Below are 13,580 nucleotides of genomic sequence, written 5' to 3' on the forward strand. Positions count from 1 at the left end.
TTAACCCTAATCTTAAACTATATTTTAATCCAAATCTTAAATAATATTCTAACCATAATTAAGCCCTTATATTTTAACCCTAATCTTAAATGATATTTTACCTATGATTAAATCCCGATATTTCAATTGTAATATTAAATTAAATTTTAACTTTAAGATTTGAATTAAACTATGAAGGTTTAATTTAATATATTTTAATTTTAATATATTGATTTTTTTAATTGTATATAATTAAATAAAAAAATCAGTACATGTCCAATAAACTAATATTCATTTGAAAAAAAAATATATTAAAAAATTATTCAAAATATAATTGAAACTTATTAAATAAAATTTTAAACAAATAATATAAAATATATTAAGAAAAGTAAAAAATTTACAGGGGCCCTCGCTGCAGTCCCGTGGTGGAATTATTTCCCCCGCTGCACAAGGCCGTGTAAGAAGTTTATTTAACTTGTCGTACTGTTCCCGCGTGCGACTCCCTCTTTCCCCAATGGATTGGCCCGTTCCCGAGAGCACTCGACCCGATCAACAAAGATTCTCTGACCGCGCGGAATCTCCATTTGCCAATTCTCCATTGGAACGGAATGCCTTTGGAACTACTACGATTTCACACGATCTAGGAACTCCCGTGATGTTGGCGTGATTCAGTTTTGGCAACGGATCTTGACGTAATACATTTCCGTGATGAAAATGGAGTCCATTGGGTGTGATAAACATGAGCTTGCTTCCAAAAGTTTATTTAACTTGTCGTACTTTTACTGCACGCGCGGGAACAGTTAGAATCCGCAGAGCACGCGCTGACAGCGTACAACGTTTGATTGGACGGCCATGGACGGGTGTAATGGCATGGCATGGCATGCGGCATCCGATGGAGAAGGCATGGCAGCGGGCCATTTTGTCGTCTGCGTAGCCATTGCCCCAACGTAATGGGAGCAAAAAGCTTTGAAAATTTACGCAGCCCTTGAATTAATTGATTGAGTTTTTTTTGTCTTTTTATCTAGTGTTTCGTTAGCTCCTTCAAGTTGTGATAAGCCATGGCAGCTGAGCGTCAACAACCCAACGAAGGGATAGATGCTGCAACACGTTTAAAGATTGCAGTATACAAAGGAGATGCAGGTCATTCTGCTTCTGTCTGCTTACTCTAATATATATATATGAACATGTAGCTAAAATATCATTAAGATCCTACCTTGGGACTAGTCTCCTCCCTATTTAGTATGTCGTCTTTGGCACAAGGGTTATTGTATCTTTCAGGTGTTTTCAGCCATTAGACATTCTCTAAGATTATTATTACTATTTGGAGAGGAAATAAGATTTTAGTTTACCAATTTGGATTATAGTTTTTAAAGGGCAATCTTTCCATAATCTTTGAGAACTTTCATTCACATCATAGACAAATCAAATGCTGAAACTACAATTGAACTAAAACTACAATTGAACTAACTGAAATGATATCCAAAATCAGAATGAGCTAACCCTAAAATCTAAGATCATTATATCTAAATTTAATGTATATTTAATTTCTTATTCCAAGTATCTATTTATTTTATAAAGAGAAAAGTCAACTTGCCAATGGTTTTGGATGTCTGACAAACAGATAAGCTGAAGCATATTTTACCAGATCGAGAAGAGCTACTCAATGTAAAGGACCAACATGGCAATACAGCACTGCATATAGCTGTTGGGAGAAACTATGTGCATATAATAAGGCAGTTGATAGAGTTTCAGCCGGACCTTTGTTATTGTACTAATGACGACCGTGAAACTCCTATTTGTATAGCAGCAAAACTGGGGCATCTGGAAGCACTGAAAGAGTTGATTGAAAGTAAACCAGATGCTGTTAAGGAGCCAAACAATTGTGGAATGAACGTGCTACACTTAGCTGCCCAAGTTAGTCAAGTGCGAATTGTTGATTACTTGAATAAAGCAGAAAAGGTAGATTTATCAGAGTTGGTGAACCAGGGACTTGAGAAACCTCAATCTATAAACGAGGCAGATCAAAAACCTGAAATTACAACCAATTATCCTACTTCAATGAAAGAGCCCTTGGAAAGTGGAGACACACCTCTACATGAGAAGCCTCAATCTATAAACGAGGCAGATCAAAAACCTGAAATTACAACCAATTATCCTACTTCAATGAAAGAGCCCTTGGAAAGTGGAGACACACCTCTACATGTTGCAGCAAGGACTAAAAACTTTCATGTAAGTTTCTTTTCATCCCAATCATCTGTTGTCAGCGCCACTACAGGTTTTTATTCTACAACCTTCCTCTGGTTTGTTTAAGTAGATGATTTACAGAAATTTTTGCAATATTTTCTTGTTTATTTCTAGATTCTGTTTGATCTTTCAATTTTACAGTAGACTACATACTGTTGGCAGTTAAAATTGGAGTGCTTTTAATATGTTACTCATTGTTTGATTTATTGATAGGAAAGGGCATGTGATTGAATAATATTTATATTGAACATTTTTCACATATTTTATCAACTGATTTAATTAGATGGTTGAAGTTTCAACATGCTTAATGTAAGTATTAAACACTTGATTGTAACTACCACTCTCCTTTTTATAATTTCTTCTATAATAACTGTTCCTGGTAGGTGGAGACAAATCAAACAGAGAAAATCCTGAAAATATCAAACATAGAATGTCTAACTGTAGCGGACTGCTACAGTACTCAACTATTCAATGATAACATGATTTGATCAACTGATTAAATAACTAGACGATGATTAATGCATTACAACTGCCCCATTACTTAGAGATCTTAGCTATATGCAAATTTTGTTATGTATATGATGCCAATAGATCTTCCCATTTAGAAAACCCCAACAAGGAAATAGTCTTCTTGGGATACTACACTGATTTGTTCAGCTACCGGTATTCGTGTCTTTCCTTCCAAATATCATGATTAGCATAGTTGAGGGCTACACATGCCTTAGTTCTTTTATGATTTTTAATGATCTCCCACTTTGTTTTTCTACCTACAAATTCCTGCTAAACTTTTCTGCGACTTCATAAATTCTTTCAATTGAATGACTCTTTATGATCTTTAGATATCTTCAATGATTTTCTTTGTTTTGAGTTGTGACTCCTTCATGAGTGTCTCCATCGGACTTCCCTCTAACAATCCTCTTAGTTTTACTTGGCAGTGCTTCTGACCTGTGATTTTTTATTTTATTTTATTATCTACCTTGCTCCGCCTTATTTTGGTGGCCTCGTCTAAGTATCTCCTATTATTTCTTCATCTAGGGTTTCGTTTTCAAACTTTTGCAACTTCTCTCTTTTATCCTTTGGCAGGAACACCTTTAGTTCTTTTGGATAACAAATCTCAGTTGAAACTCTTATGTTAGTGGCTTCCTCGTTTCTTTTTCTGCTGTTTATTTGGACTCCTAGAACTTGAATTTAGGACCATTTATTTGTTGATGGAGTGCTCTATCAATTGAGCTACTGATTCATTTTGGTTAGTCCATTGTCAGTCTTTCCAGCACCCTACCATTAGCCACACTACAGGTGCTTGGGACTTTTAGCTTGTCTCTAATACTACATGTTGAGTTTCTGTTCATTTGCACTAGTTACGATTCAAACCTAGAACCATCCATTTGTTTCTGGAGTGCTCTACCGACTGAGCTACTACCCCCTCTTGACCAGCCCATCATTGATCGAATGTAACTTATTTTCAACACGAAGTCCAACATTTCTCTTGCTTATTTTGGCATCTTGCTTATTTTAGTGGTTGGGAAAACACTCCTTAGAACTACGATCTACTATCACATCTTCATCTTCATTGTGATCCTTCTTTTCATTTCTTTCAGTGGGTTATTTCCAAACCCAAAAATTAGATGTTTCGAACTCTGTGGTTTGTCATCTTTCTTTTTCTTTTTCTTCTTTTAATTTATGATTTGTATTTATTTCTTCTCTTGTTTAGAGGACTACAAAACTCAATTGAACGCATAATCAGATGATAATGAATGCTATATAATTATCTCATTATATAGAGGTTTTAGATACATAGATATACTATTGTATATAAAAATTAACAATTTATTAAAAATTAGAAAATAACAGCTTTCTAATAATAATATGTGATATAAAAGTCATTGTAGTCAAAGGATTGTACTTAAATTGATTAAACACAATTCTTGAAAATGGTTGTATGTGATATAAAAGCTTTGGGTAACAAATACATCAGGTGACTGTAATGGATTGGATCCCCTGTACGTATGTGAAATGATACCTTTCATTTTTAGTATTAATGAACACACTCTTGAAAATAGCTGGATTTCTCAATCCAACTAATATTTCTTACATCCCAGATGTTTCTTTTATTCCTAAATTTTTGGGTATGCATATTTGTAGATGGTGGTTTCGTTGCTGAATATACGGGGCATAGACAAGGAAGCTTTCAACAAGGCAGGACTAACAGCCCTGGACATTGTAAGAGAAAACACAGAGTACCATGAAAGTTACCGGATGATTGCACTACTGGCAAATTATCCTCCCAAGAGCAAACCCTTCCTGTACAGCGCTCCAAAGGTAAGTGCCAAAAAATACAAGAAAGCCATTGACATGGTCAATAACACATTTGATGGCAGGCGCAACACAGAATTAGTGGTAGCAGTGTTGTTGGCCACAATGTCCTTTACGGCGGTCTTCACCATTCCAGGAGGTTTCAAGACGGAGATACAGAAAGAGAATGGAGAGACAGATAAAATGTTAGGCCTGCCAATTCTGATTGGAATCGAATCCTTCAAGCTGTTTCTCATTTTCGATTGCCTGGCCTTTTTTGTGTCTCTATTTGTGGTGCTCGTGTGGCAGATGAGCACACCTCTTACCACGGGAGATAAGGTATTGTTCCTAATTATCACTAACTTGTTGGTTTGCGCCTCCTTTGCCTTCACAGCCTATGGTTTCATGGCTGCTGTCTATACCATGCTTGCCCATAAACACCAAAAGCTTGCTTGGGTTCTGTTTTGGGCATGCACCATCATCTGCTGCACTGGTAATATCGTTTTTTTCTATTTGGCTGCAATGTTTTCTGTAAAGCTGGTCAGATTCAACTTCTTGCGCGGTGTACATCCTTTCCTTCGTGATCGTCTGTTGGAGTTTGTGTGGCTCAAATTGGAAAGTATTGGAGCTTTAGACTGCATCCGCTCGTGCAAAATCAGATATATTAATTGGCTTTATGGCTATACGCTCATGGAAGAAGGAAAAGTGGAGAGTCAATCAACAGAGCTGGTAAGTGGAGTCAGATCCGGTAAAGAGGGGAATCAATCTACTGGTTGTTTATCGATGAGCTCTAGTAAAAGTATGAGATCTTGTAAAGAGGGGAAAATCGAAAATTTATGAGATTTACTGTTTGAGTTGGTTTAGTGGTGGAGATTTTGTATTTTTCGAAGGGAGGTTTCATAAGTTCAAATCTCACAAGCAAGTAAGGTATTTATGCCTTGTTTGTAGTGCAATTGGTGCCTCCTATATTACTCTAACCTATCTTAGACCCATATACAGATTGCTGGCACCTTGTATAAAAGACCTTTTCCTTTTAAACAATGTATGATTATTTAAAAATTTTAAGTTAGAAATGTTTAGATATGACATTTACATCAAATTATTATATTAATTATAAGTTAATGAAAGTTTATAAGAATTTCAAGTTATAGAATTCTTCATAGAAATATAAGTGAAAATGCAATAATGTAGATTCTTATTTTTGCATGGTTCTATTTATATTGAAGCATTTCTTCTAAATTATATATGTGTTTATTATTTCAAGATTCTATAGATTGTGGTATATGCAAACTATTTGAAAGTTCAATTATTTACAATGATATTTATTGGTTTTGTTATGGAACTACACTAATCATACTTTTAGTAATTTGTTATTATTATTGACACTTTTGTTAATCAAAATTTTTACTCTAGAATGTTTGCTTGTGTTCTTATGTCTCACCCAAAAATCTGCATGTTTCCTTAAAAAAATGTATTAATAAAGTGATCTTTTTGGCTTGACCATTGGATCTACCTTCTAGTATCCCAATATGTGAAAAGAAAAAATAAGAATAAAAGATGGAATAAACCTAGTTCAATAAAGGTAAATTTATCAAACATAAAAAGTGGTGGTATGTTAATGTCTAAAGGAGTTGTGCTCTAAAGGTTTGATTATCCCACTAAGCCATTGAAAGTGATAAATCTAGATTCTATACGAGTAATGTATTCATATTCTTGAAATGTGTCATCTAAATATAATTTTATTGGGAATAGAGAAATTTATTATCTTGATAACTTAACTGTGCCAATAATTTTTTCAATCAACATTTTAAATAGATATAAATTTATTTTCTAGTAACATTTCATTAACAACATTTTATTTGGTAATGAACCATAAGATTGTATCTTCAGTCCCTGTAATTTAAGCCCTAATTGCAAACTGCATCTGCCACTGAGTTTCGTTCTTGGTATATGTTAGATTTTGAATTGACTGAAACTCCTTAGCAAACATTTGCTATCTTCCAGAATGTCCTAGGGCAGGATTCCCCATTTAAGCTTTGATGATAAATTTGGAGTCGTCTTCAATTTCAATTTTAGTATGTTCCCATTTAAGCTTTGGATTATAAGTTTTGAGTCTCCTTCCATTTCAATTTTAGTATGTTCTCTAATTTTTAGTCTTTTGATACTCCACGAGACTATCTTAGCTTTTCCAACATTATTGGAAATCCTAGCAAGACTAGCAAAGACCACCCCAGCAGCAAACTTCTGTTATTCAAAATTATTTCCAAATTCAATGCCAAGACTAACATTGCTTTTCCAACATCATTGGAAGCCCTACCAAGGCTTTTGAAAGACCCCCCAGGAACCCTCTGTTATTCTACTTTAATTCCTATTTTTTCATTACAATGAAGTCGTCCATAATTCTTTTAAGATCACCATCTATCTCCTTCATCCCATGTGGCCAAAATTGCTATGGCATTTTGCTGTTAATTGGGTAACTTAAAACAAAATGGAATTTATGGTCGGCTACCATTTCCATGCAAGTACTTCGATTCTTTTCTTCTGTGATTTCTCATGATCATCTTCAACCTACAATCACATTTTTATTTGGCTTTTAAAATGATGTAATTGCACTTTCTATTTAGATCTTCGTTAGCCTTAACTATCTCTCGATTCATCTTGCTTTGATATCAATTGTTGCTGGTGGGTGGAGATGAATCAAACTTACAAAATAGTGAAAATATAAAATAAATTGTTTTGTCAATATTATTTAGAAAACTATAACACACAATTATTCATTGATCAGCTGATTACATAATTACATGAATTGATCAAATCATAATGAAAGTATTACAATTGTCTCATTATATAGAGATTTAAGATGCACAACAAATTCTATTGTATGTCAAAAATAATAACTTTCTAAAAATAGTAAACAACAACTCTCTAATAAAAATAAGTGATAAAAAAAAGTCATTGTAGTCAATGGATTGTAATTTAGTCAGTTGAGCACAATTTGTGAGGATGATGGTATGTGATATAAAAGCCTCCAACAAAGTTCAAACGCTTAAAGATACACCTTGGGTAAATTTGATAGAATGGATCCTTTGCACATAACTTCTAAATCTCAAGTGATTTGTGAATTAGATGTATACATAAACAAATTGTAGTAATCTACTATACAAATATAAAAGTGCACATCTATATATTCTTATTGTTTCTATAAAATAAAAAATATAAAAGAATATGAGATCTTGGAAGAGTCAATCTACCTAGTACTTATGTACCAAAATATTTAATGCAATAAACAAAATATGACTATTAAAAAAATTACTATAAAATGGTTTAGATATAACATTTACATCATATTTGATTTTATAGATTTATGGAATTTTCATGGAATTTAAATCTAAAGTCGGATTATTTACGGGGAACCTCATCAGAAATGTCTCGTGACTGAGACTTTTTTGTACTTACCAGGAAAAGGTATAGTTGCCTGTAAAGTTACAAACACTTGGCAATTACAGACGAATAATTTTAATTTTCTCTATTCCTCTCATCGCATAATTTCTTGATTCATGCCATTTACATCTTTTAAAATGTTTGTTGGCTTTGATTTTGCCACATTCCTCTTAAGTTCATAAAATTGTTTTTTCTTTGTAATTGTCTTTGCATTTTGATAAACAAGTTTCACGTAGTGGCTACTACTTGCCGTCTTTATAGTATTGCAATAATGAAAAAAATGTCTTATTAATAAATGAGTTATAAAATATCAATTGTCTAGTTAGAGATATTATAACTACTGTTGAAACGTATTTGATATTTTATAACTCATTTTATTAACTAGACAATTTTTCCATTGTTGCAAGACTATAAAGACGACAAGTACTAACCACTACGGAGTACTTGTTAAAAATTAAATGACATTATCTTTCTATAAATTGTAATACAATATAAATTAAATACATATAAAAAGATGCAATAAAGCTAATTCAATTGACACAAAGTCTAATTGATGTAAAAAGTGGCGGTAAGGTAATGTCCATGAGGATTGTGCTCTAAAGGTTTAATTTATTTCATGAGCCATTGGAATTGATAAGTCTAGATTCAATATGAGTAATCTATTTATATTCTTAAAATGTGTCCTCTACAATTAACTTAATTGGAAGTAAACAAATTTATCATTTAATAATAATGTGAAATTTCTCTTACATGCTCAGATTCATAGAAAATGAGTCTATTAATGTATTCTATAATTTGTGGCATTGCATGGAGTTGAATTAGAGACATTTTTTTGATTGCCATGTGACAATAAACATTACTCTATAAGCACAAGAGGGTAATTTATTTTTTATAACAATAAATAATTATTTGTCAACCATCTTATGCTTATTTTAAGACTTCTACTTGCATTACGATTGTAGTTCTCCAATTTTAAAATAACATGGTTAAAATTTTTCCTTATTCTTATATATGTTAGTTGCTTTATGGATCTAGTTATTTTTTATATAATCATCAACATGATTTTTAAACCATTTCATAATGTTTGGCATGAGTAGATTTTACATTCATAATGACAAACAAACACACAAATCTACCTACCTTAAATATGTTTGTATTATTGTAGATCATGGAAAGGTAGAATTTAGTAATAAATCTATATTATTTAAAGCATTAAACTATTTAATTAGTTCAATGCTTGAAATAATTGAACAATTCACTACAATAGATGCCTTATTGTTGAATCTAAGTTTATGGCTGTTATCTATAAAAATCCATTTATATTTTGTGCCTTTTATACTATCACATAATTTAATTTATTTTGTCTGAAGGATAAATATTTCTAATGGGATAACTAATCTAATATCAAAAATTAAAAAAAATAATTATTGGGCTATCTTTTTACTCTTCTTGAAAAATCTTTTTACAATTCATTCGAAATGGTAAATTTTGATTGCTTGTCATCTCAACCCTTACAGTCTACATTTGACATGTTAAACTATCTAGAATGTTGCATGTATTATTATTAAATTATACTCTATAAACCATTTGTATAAGTTGACCAATACTTATTCACATTATGTTTTAAATTGGGCATAATGTAAACATAAAACTTGAGCCTTCTACCAAAGTTTTTAACAATATTGAATCATCCTTTGCCCATTATTGATACTATATTATCATTACCCAATTTTTATTCCAATCTCATAGGATAATATAATCTCGCAAATAAAATCTTTATTTCCTATCATATGATTACTACATCTGTTGTCTAAAACCTAAACTTCACTAGAACTTTCTTAATTAACATGGAAATATATTGATATTATCCTTGAATTAATTTTAGATAAATTTTTACTCTATTTTCTTATATTTTTTTCATTATCTAACATTTATGTTCAAAATGATAAAAATTGCATACAACAATAACCTTGAATGTTAGATTTATAGTCATATTTTTTAACATTTATGTGCAAAATGATTGAATTATGTTAGACTTGTCACATTTTTGAGATTTATAATTGCTATTATTTCCTCTAGAGCTAAAATTTGGACTTGTCATTCCTCCTAGATCTAGATTCTTCTTTCTTTCTCTTTGATAATTCTTTCTACCTCTTCTTCTAACAAATGATACATGTATTTTTATTGCCAACTCATCTATAGATGACTATGATAGATCTTTAGATTATTTAATTGTAACCACAATAGTATCAAATTTGCTAGACACAGTTTTAGAATTTTTTTAACAATATTTTAATTTGAAATATCTTCACCATAAATCTTATATAATTAATAATGATCATAACCTTTCATTTAAAAATTTTCAAAACTACTTGCAAGTGAGTGTAATTTATCTACCTTGGTTGTAGCTACATATGCAATTTTTCTTTTGATTGTTTTAGCTACTACAATTGTAAAAGAAAAATTTCATGCAAATCTTGCTAATATTTAAAGTTCATAAATTACTTCTTAGAATAATCTTATTGATTTCTAGTTGTTGGTGAGAATAGGAACCCATAAAGAAGTTGACCACGCTTCAAGGGATCGAACCAAGAAATTATCCAACTAAAAATGAGAATGTTTCAATGTGAGAAAAGAAGAACAATGGAGACTAAGAAGAAAATCTTGAGATGAACATGCATTGGATTGCTATGAATTGATAATTAATTGATGACTAAAAATGTACAAGAGAGGTTTCTTATATAGGAAAGTGAGATGGCATAGTTACAACAACCCTCAGTTCAAAATTAAATTCATTATGCTATGTGAAACTAATATAATGAAACCTGGGATAACAAACATGAAGAATATTAAATGATTGCCATATGACAACTAAGGAATCTTAAGTAAACTTAATTAGAGTAACTACAATATATTTAATTTAGTACAACAACCTTTCTCAACTAATAATAATTCATCGCTATGGAACTTGTGATACAATAAAAAAATTACACTTGTCTCAATTTTGGTCATGCTTTTTACAAGTTTTGTTCAGTCAGAGCTTAGGCCCAAAATTGAACCTTTGTTGTTGATTTTTGGTGAACTTATGGTCGTCGTGAATAATCATAGTATCACTCCTATTTTTAGGAAAATCCACATGCCACCTTTCCCTCTATGATTAATAATCTACCATTTCGTATAAGATAAGAGAAAAATACGATGGCGGTCATCATGACGTTAACTTTGGCATGCCAAGTTTAGTCAAAATCCACCCTAAATGCACCCTTTGAGTCAAATTAGTGTCATTTGTCAAATTTTGGTTTATTTTGGTTTGATTGAGTCAATAAGGTCATATAAGACCATTTTGGGTCATATATGACCATTTTGGGTCATTTAGGACCATTATCAAAAGATTTGGGTGATTAGATGTCAAGAATGCAAAAAATGTCAAAGTTGCTCAAATATTTATAAATTAACTTTTGTAAAAGTTGTCAAATTGATGTACTTGTTAAGTATAATGATTGGTGGGTCATTTGAGGTAGTTTATATGAATTAAAATGTATTTGAATTTCACCCAAAATCAAATTTGGGGTTGTAGATGGAATAGAGAAGAATAAATTTGTCTTCTTGTGCATTATTTTCTAATTTTTCTCATGTCAGAGGCTATTCTTTGGTTTTGTATAGGCTGTAATTCACATTTAATGATATGTACTATATTTTATATGTTATAGGATTTATTTATCTTCCATTTTCATTTGGTTTCATTCATTTTCATCAATTTTTTAGTTAGATATTATTTTTTTACCATGGACTGCCCTAAATAACTGGTTTTTTTTGTAACAGTCCAAAAGAAACACATGGTTAATTTGTAATAGGTAATTAACATAATACATATTATGTAATAAAACACGTGAAATAGTTATTATTTTTTTAATTTTTAAAATGAAAAATAAATTTTCTATCAAATATTATATATTATTTTATATGAAACTCAATTAATTGGAAACCAATGCATCATTGACCTCATTCCCGTCATGTTGCATGTGTGACACAATGAAGTCATTTACTTCCATAAGAACTTGGTTTATAAACATTAAATCCTTTCTTAATTAATAATAATTGATCGCTATGTACTCACAATACAATAGAAAAGTGACACTTGTTTCAATATCGGTCATATTGTACAAATTTTGTTCTATTAGACCTTAGGCTAGAATTGAACCTTTGTCATTGATATTTGATGATCTGATGATGGATATGATTCAATCATTGACTTCATGTAGCCGGTCCCCTATTACTTTAGTTGTAGCTTGAGCCTATTCTACTATTGTCATGATCGACCCCGTGTGATAGTTGTCTGACTGCTGTGACTTTAAGCCTTTCTATCTTATTGTGCATCTTCCCTGAGTCAATGGTTTAGACCACCACTCGACTGCGTAGTTAGTTCAAATTCCTTATTCACCTTAACTTCACAACCCCGCTTGCACACATGGCACATGGACCCCACTAAAGTCTGACTCTGCGTGTGTGGACCAATAAGCTTTTGACATGTTCAAGGCCATCTGACATACTAGAGATGTGGGCTTGATCTATCTACCTCATAATCCATATTATTAAGCATCTATATCTTGTGTATTCAACGGCCCAGATCATCAAGCAGTTGCATGATTACCTTAAGTTGCTAACACAGTCTAACTCCACAACCCTGCCTGCAAATGTGGCATATGGGCCCCACCGAGGATGACGATGCACACTTGGACGAATAAATGTGTGACATAAAGGATTCCACATAGCATGATGAGGATGTGTGTCTAGCTTACCTGCCTCCTAATTATGATAACAAACAGTTTCCTTCCACAAAATCAATGGTCAAGTTCTTCATGCGATTGTACCGTTACCCAGAGAGTCTCGATGGAGCTAAATCCATAGCTCTGAAAAGGTATAACACGTGGTGGAAATTAAAAAATAATAAAAACATCTATGTGCTTTTCTCCCATTTGTAACCACCTGACAAATATTTTGCTGTTGGGACCACAAAGATTGAATATAAATTTCAACAGCTAGTTCCCGTCATCAAACTTCATTACATGCCCACAATAAATGTGCTTGATTTTTCGTTGTAATCCATAAAATTTTGGTTATATCAGCTTCATCCCAATTTTATTTTGTGTTTTCTACACTCTGAAATGGTTTATACACCATTTAGAATTATGTGTTGCCATTATTAGGGTTTATGCTTTAGGATTTTCCGTAAATGTTATAGTTACATTTATCATAATAATTCTTATGCTTTCTGTGTGTGCTCAATTTTCATAAGCTATTCTTGTTATCCAAAGCTGCAGAGAATATTGTTTTGAATTTTATTCCCAAACCCTGACAAGTGTCTGTGTTTGTTTATAAACCCTAATTTTGATAATGACCAAATATTCCAGTCTGGGCAAGAGGAAGTTCTCAGAGGAGATTATATCACAACTTCCAAGATCTATAGAAACAAAGTAGAGGTCTAAGCCAAGAGCTAGACTTGATGAGTTCATAATTGATTATCCCAGTGGATGCAGGGATGCTTTAATCCCACCACAAGGATTTGGCCTTTGGAGAAGGGGCTACAATAAAAAGAAGGAATGTGTCACTATATTGAAAATTTG

At 32.0% G+C, this 13,580-nt stretch overlaps 1 protein-coding gene across 2 annotated transcripts; it reads left to right on the forward strand.

Moving 5' to 3' along the window:
- The first annotated feature begins 795 nt into the window (after positions 1 to 795).
- LOC131057752 (ankyrin repeat-containing protein At5g02620) lies at positions 796 to 5,582 on the forward strand. Of its 2 annotated transcripts, XM_059219702.1 has the most exons (4): positions 796 to 1,119; positions 1,601 to 2,208; positions 4,366 to 4,854; positions 5,053 to 5,582. In XM_059219702.1, exons 1-4 carry the CDS (start codon positions 1,038 to 1,040, stop codon positions 5,353 to 5,355), a joined length of 1,482 nt encoding a protein of 493 aa, XP_059075685.1. In that variant the 5' UTR covers positions 796 to 1,037; the 3' UTR covers positions 5,356 to 5,582. The 2 variants fall into 2 exon arrangements, with proteins under 2 accessions (XP_059075685.1, XP_059075684.1); XM_059219701.1 differs by having other exon boundaries at positions 4,366 to 5,582.
- Positions 5,583 to 13,580: the final 7,998 nt, after the last annotated feature.

The sequence above is a fragment of the Cryptomeria japonica genome, chromosome 4 (genome assembly GCF_030272615.1).
Source record: "Cryptomeria japonica chromosome 4, Sugi_1.0, whole genome shotgun sequence".
Classification (NCBI taxonomy): Eukaryota; Viridiplantae; Streptophyta; class Pinopsida; order Cupressales; family Cupressaceae; genus Cryptomeria; species Cryptomeria japonica.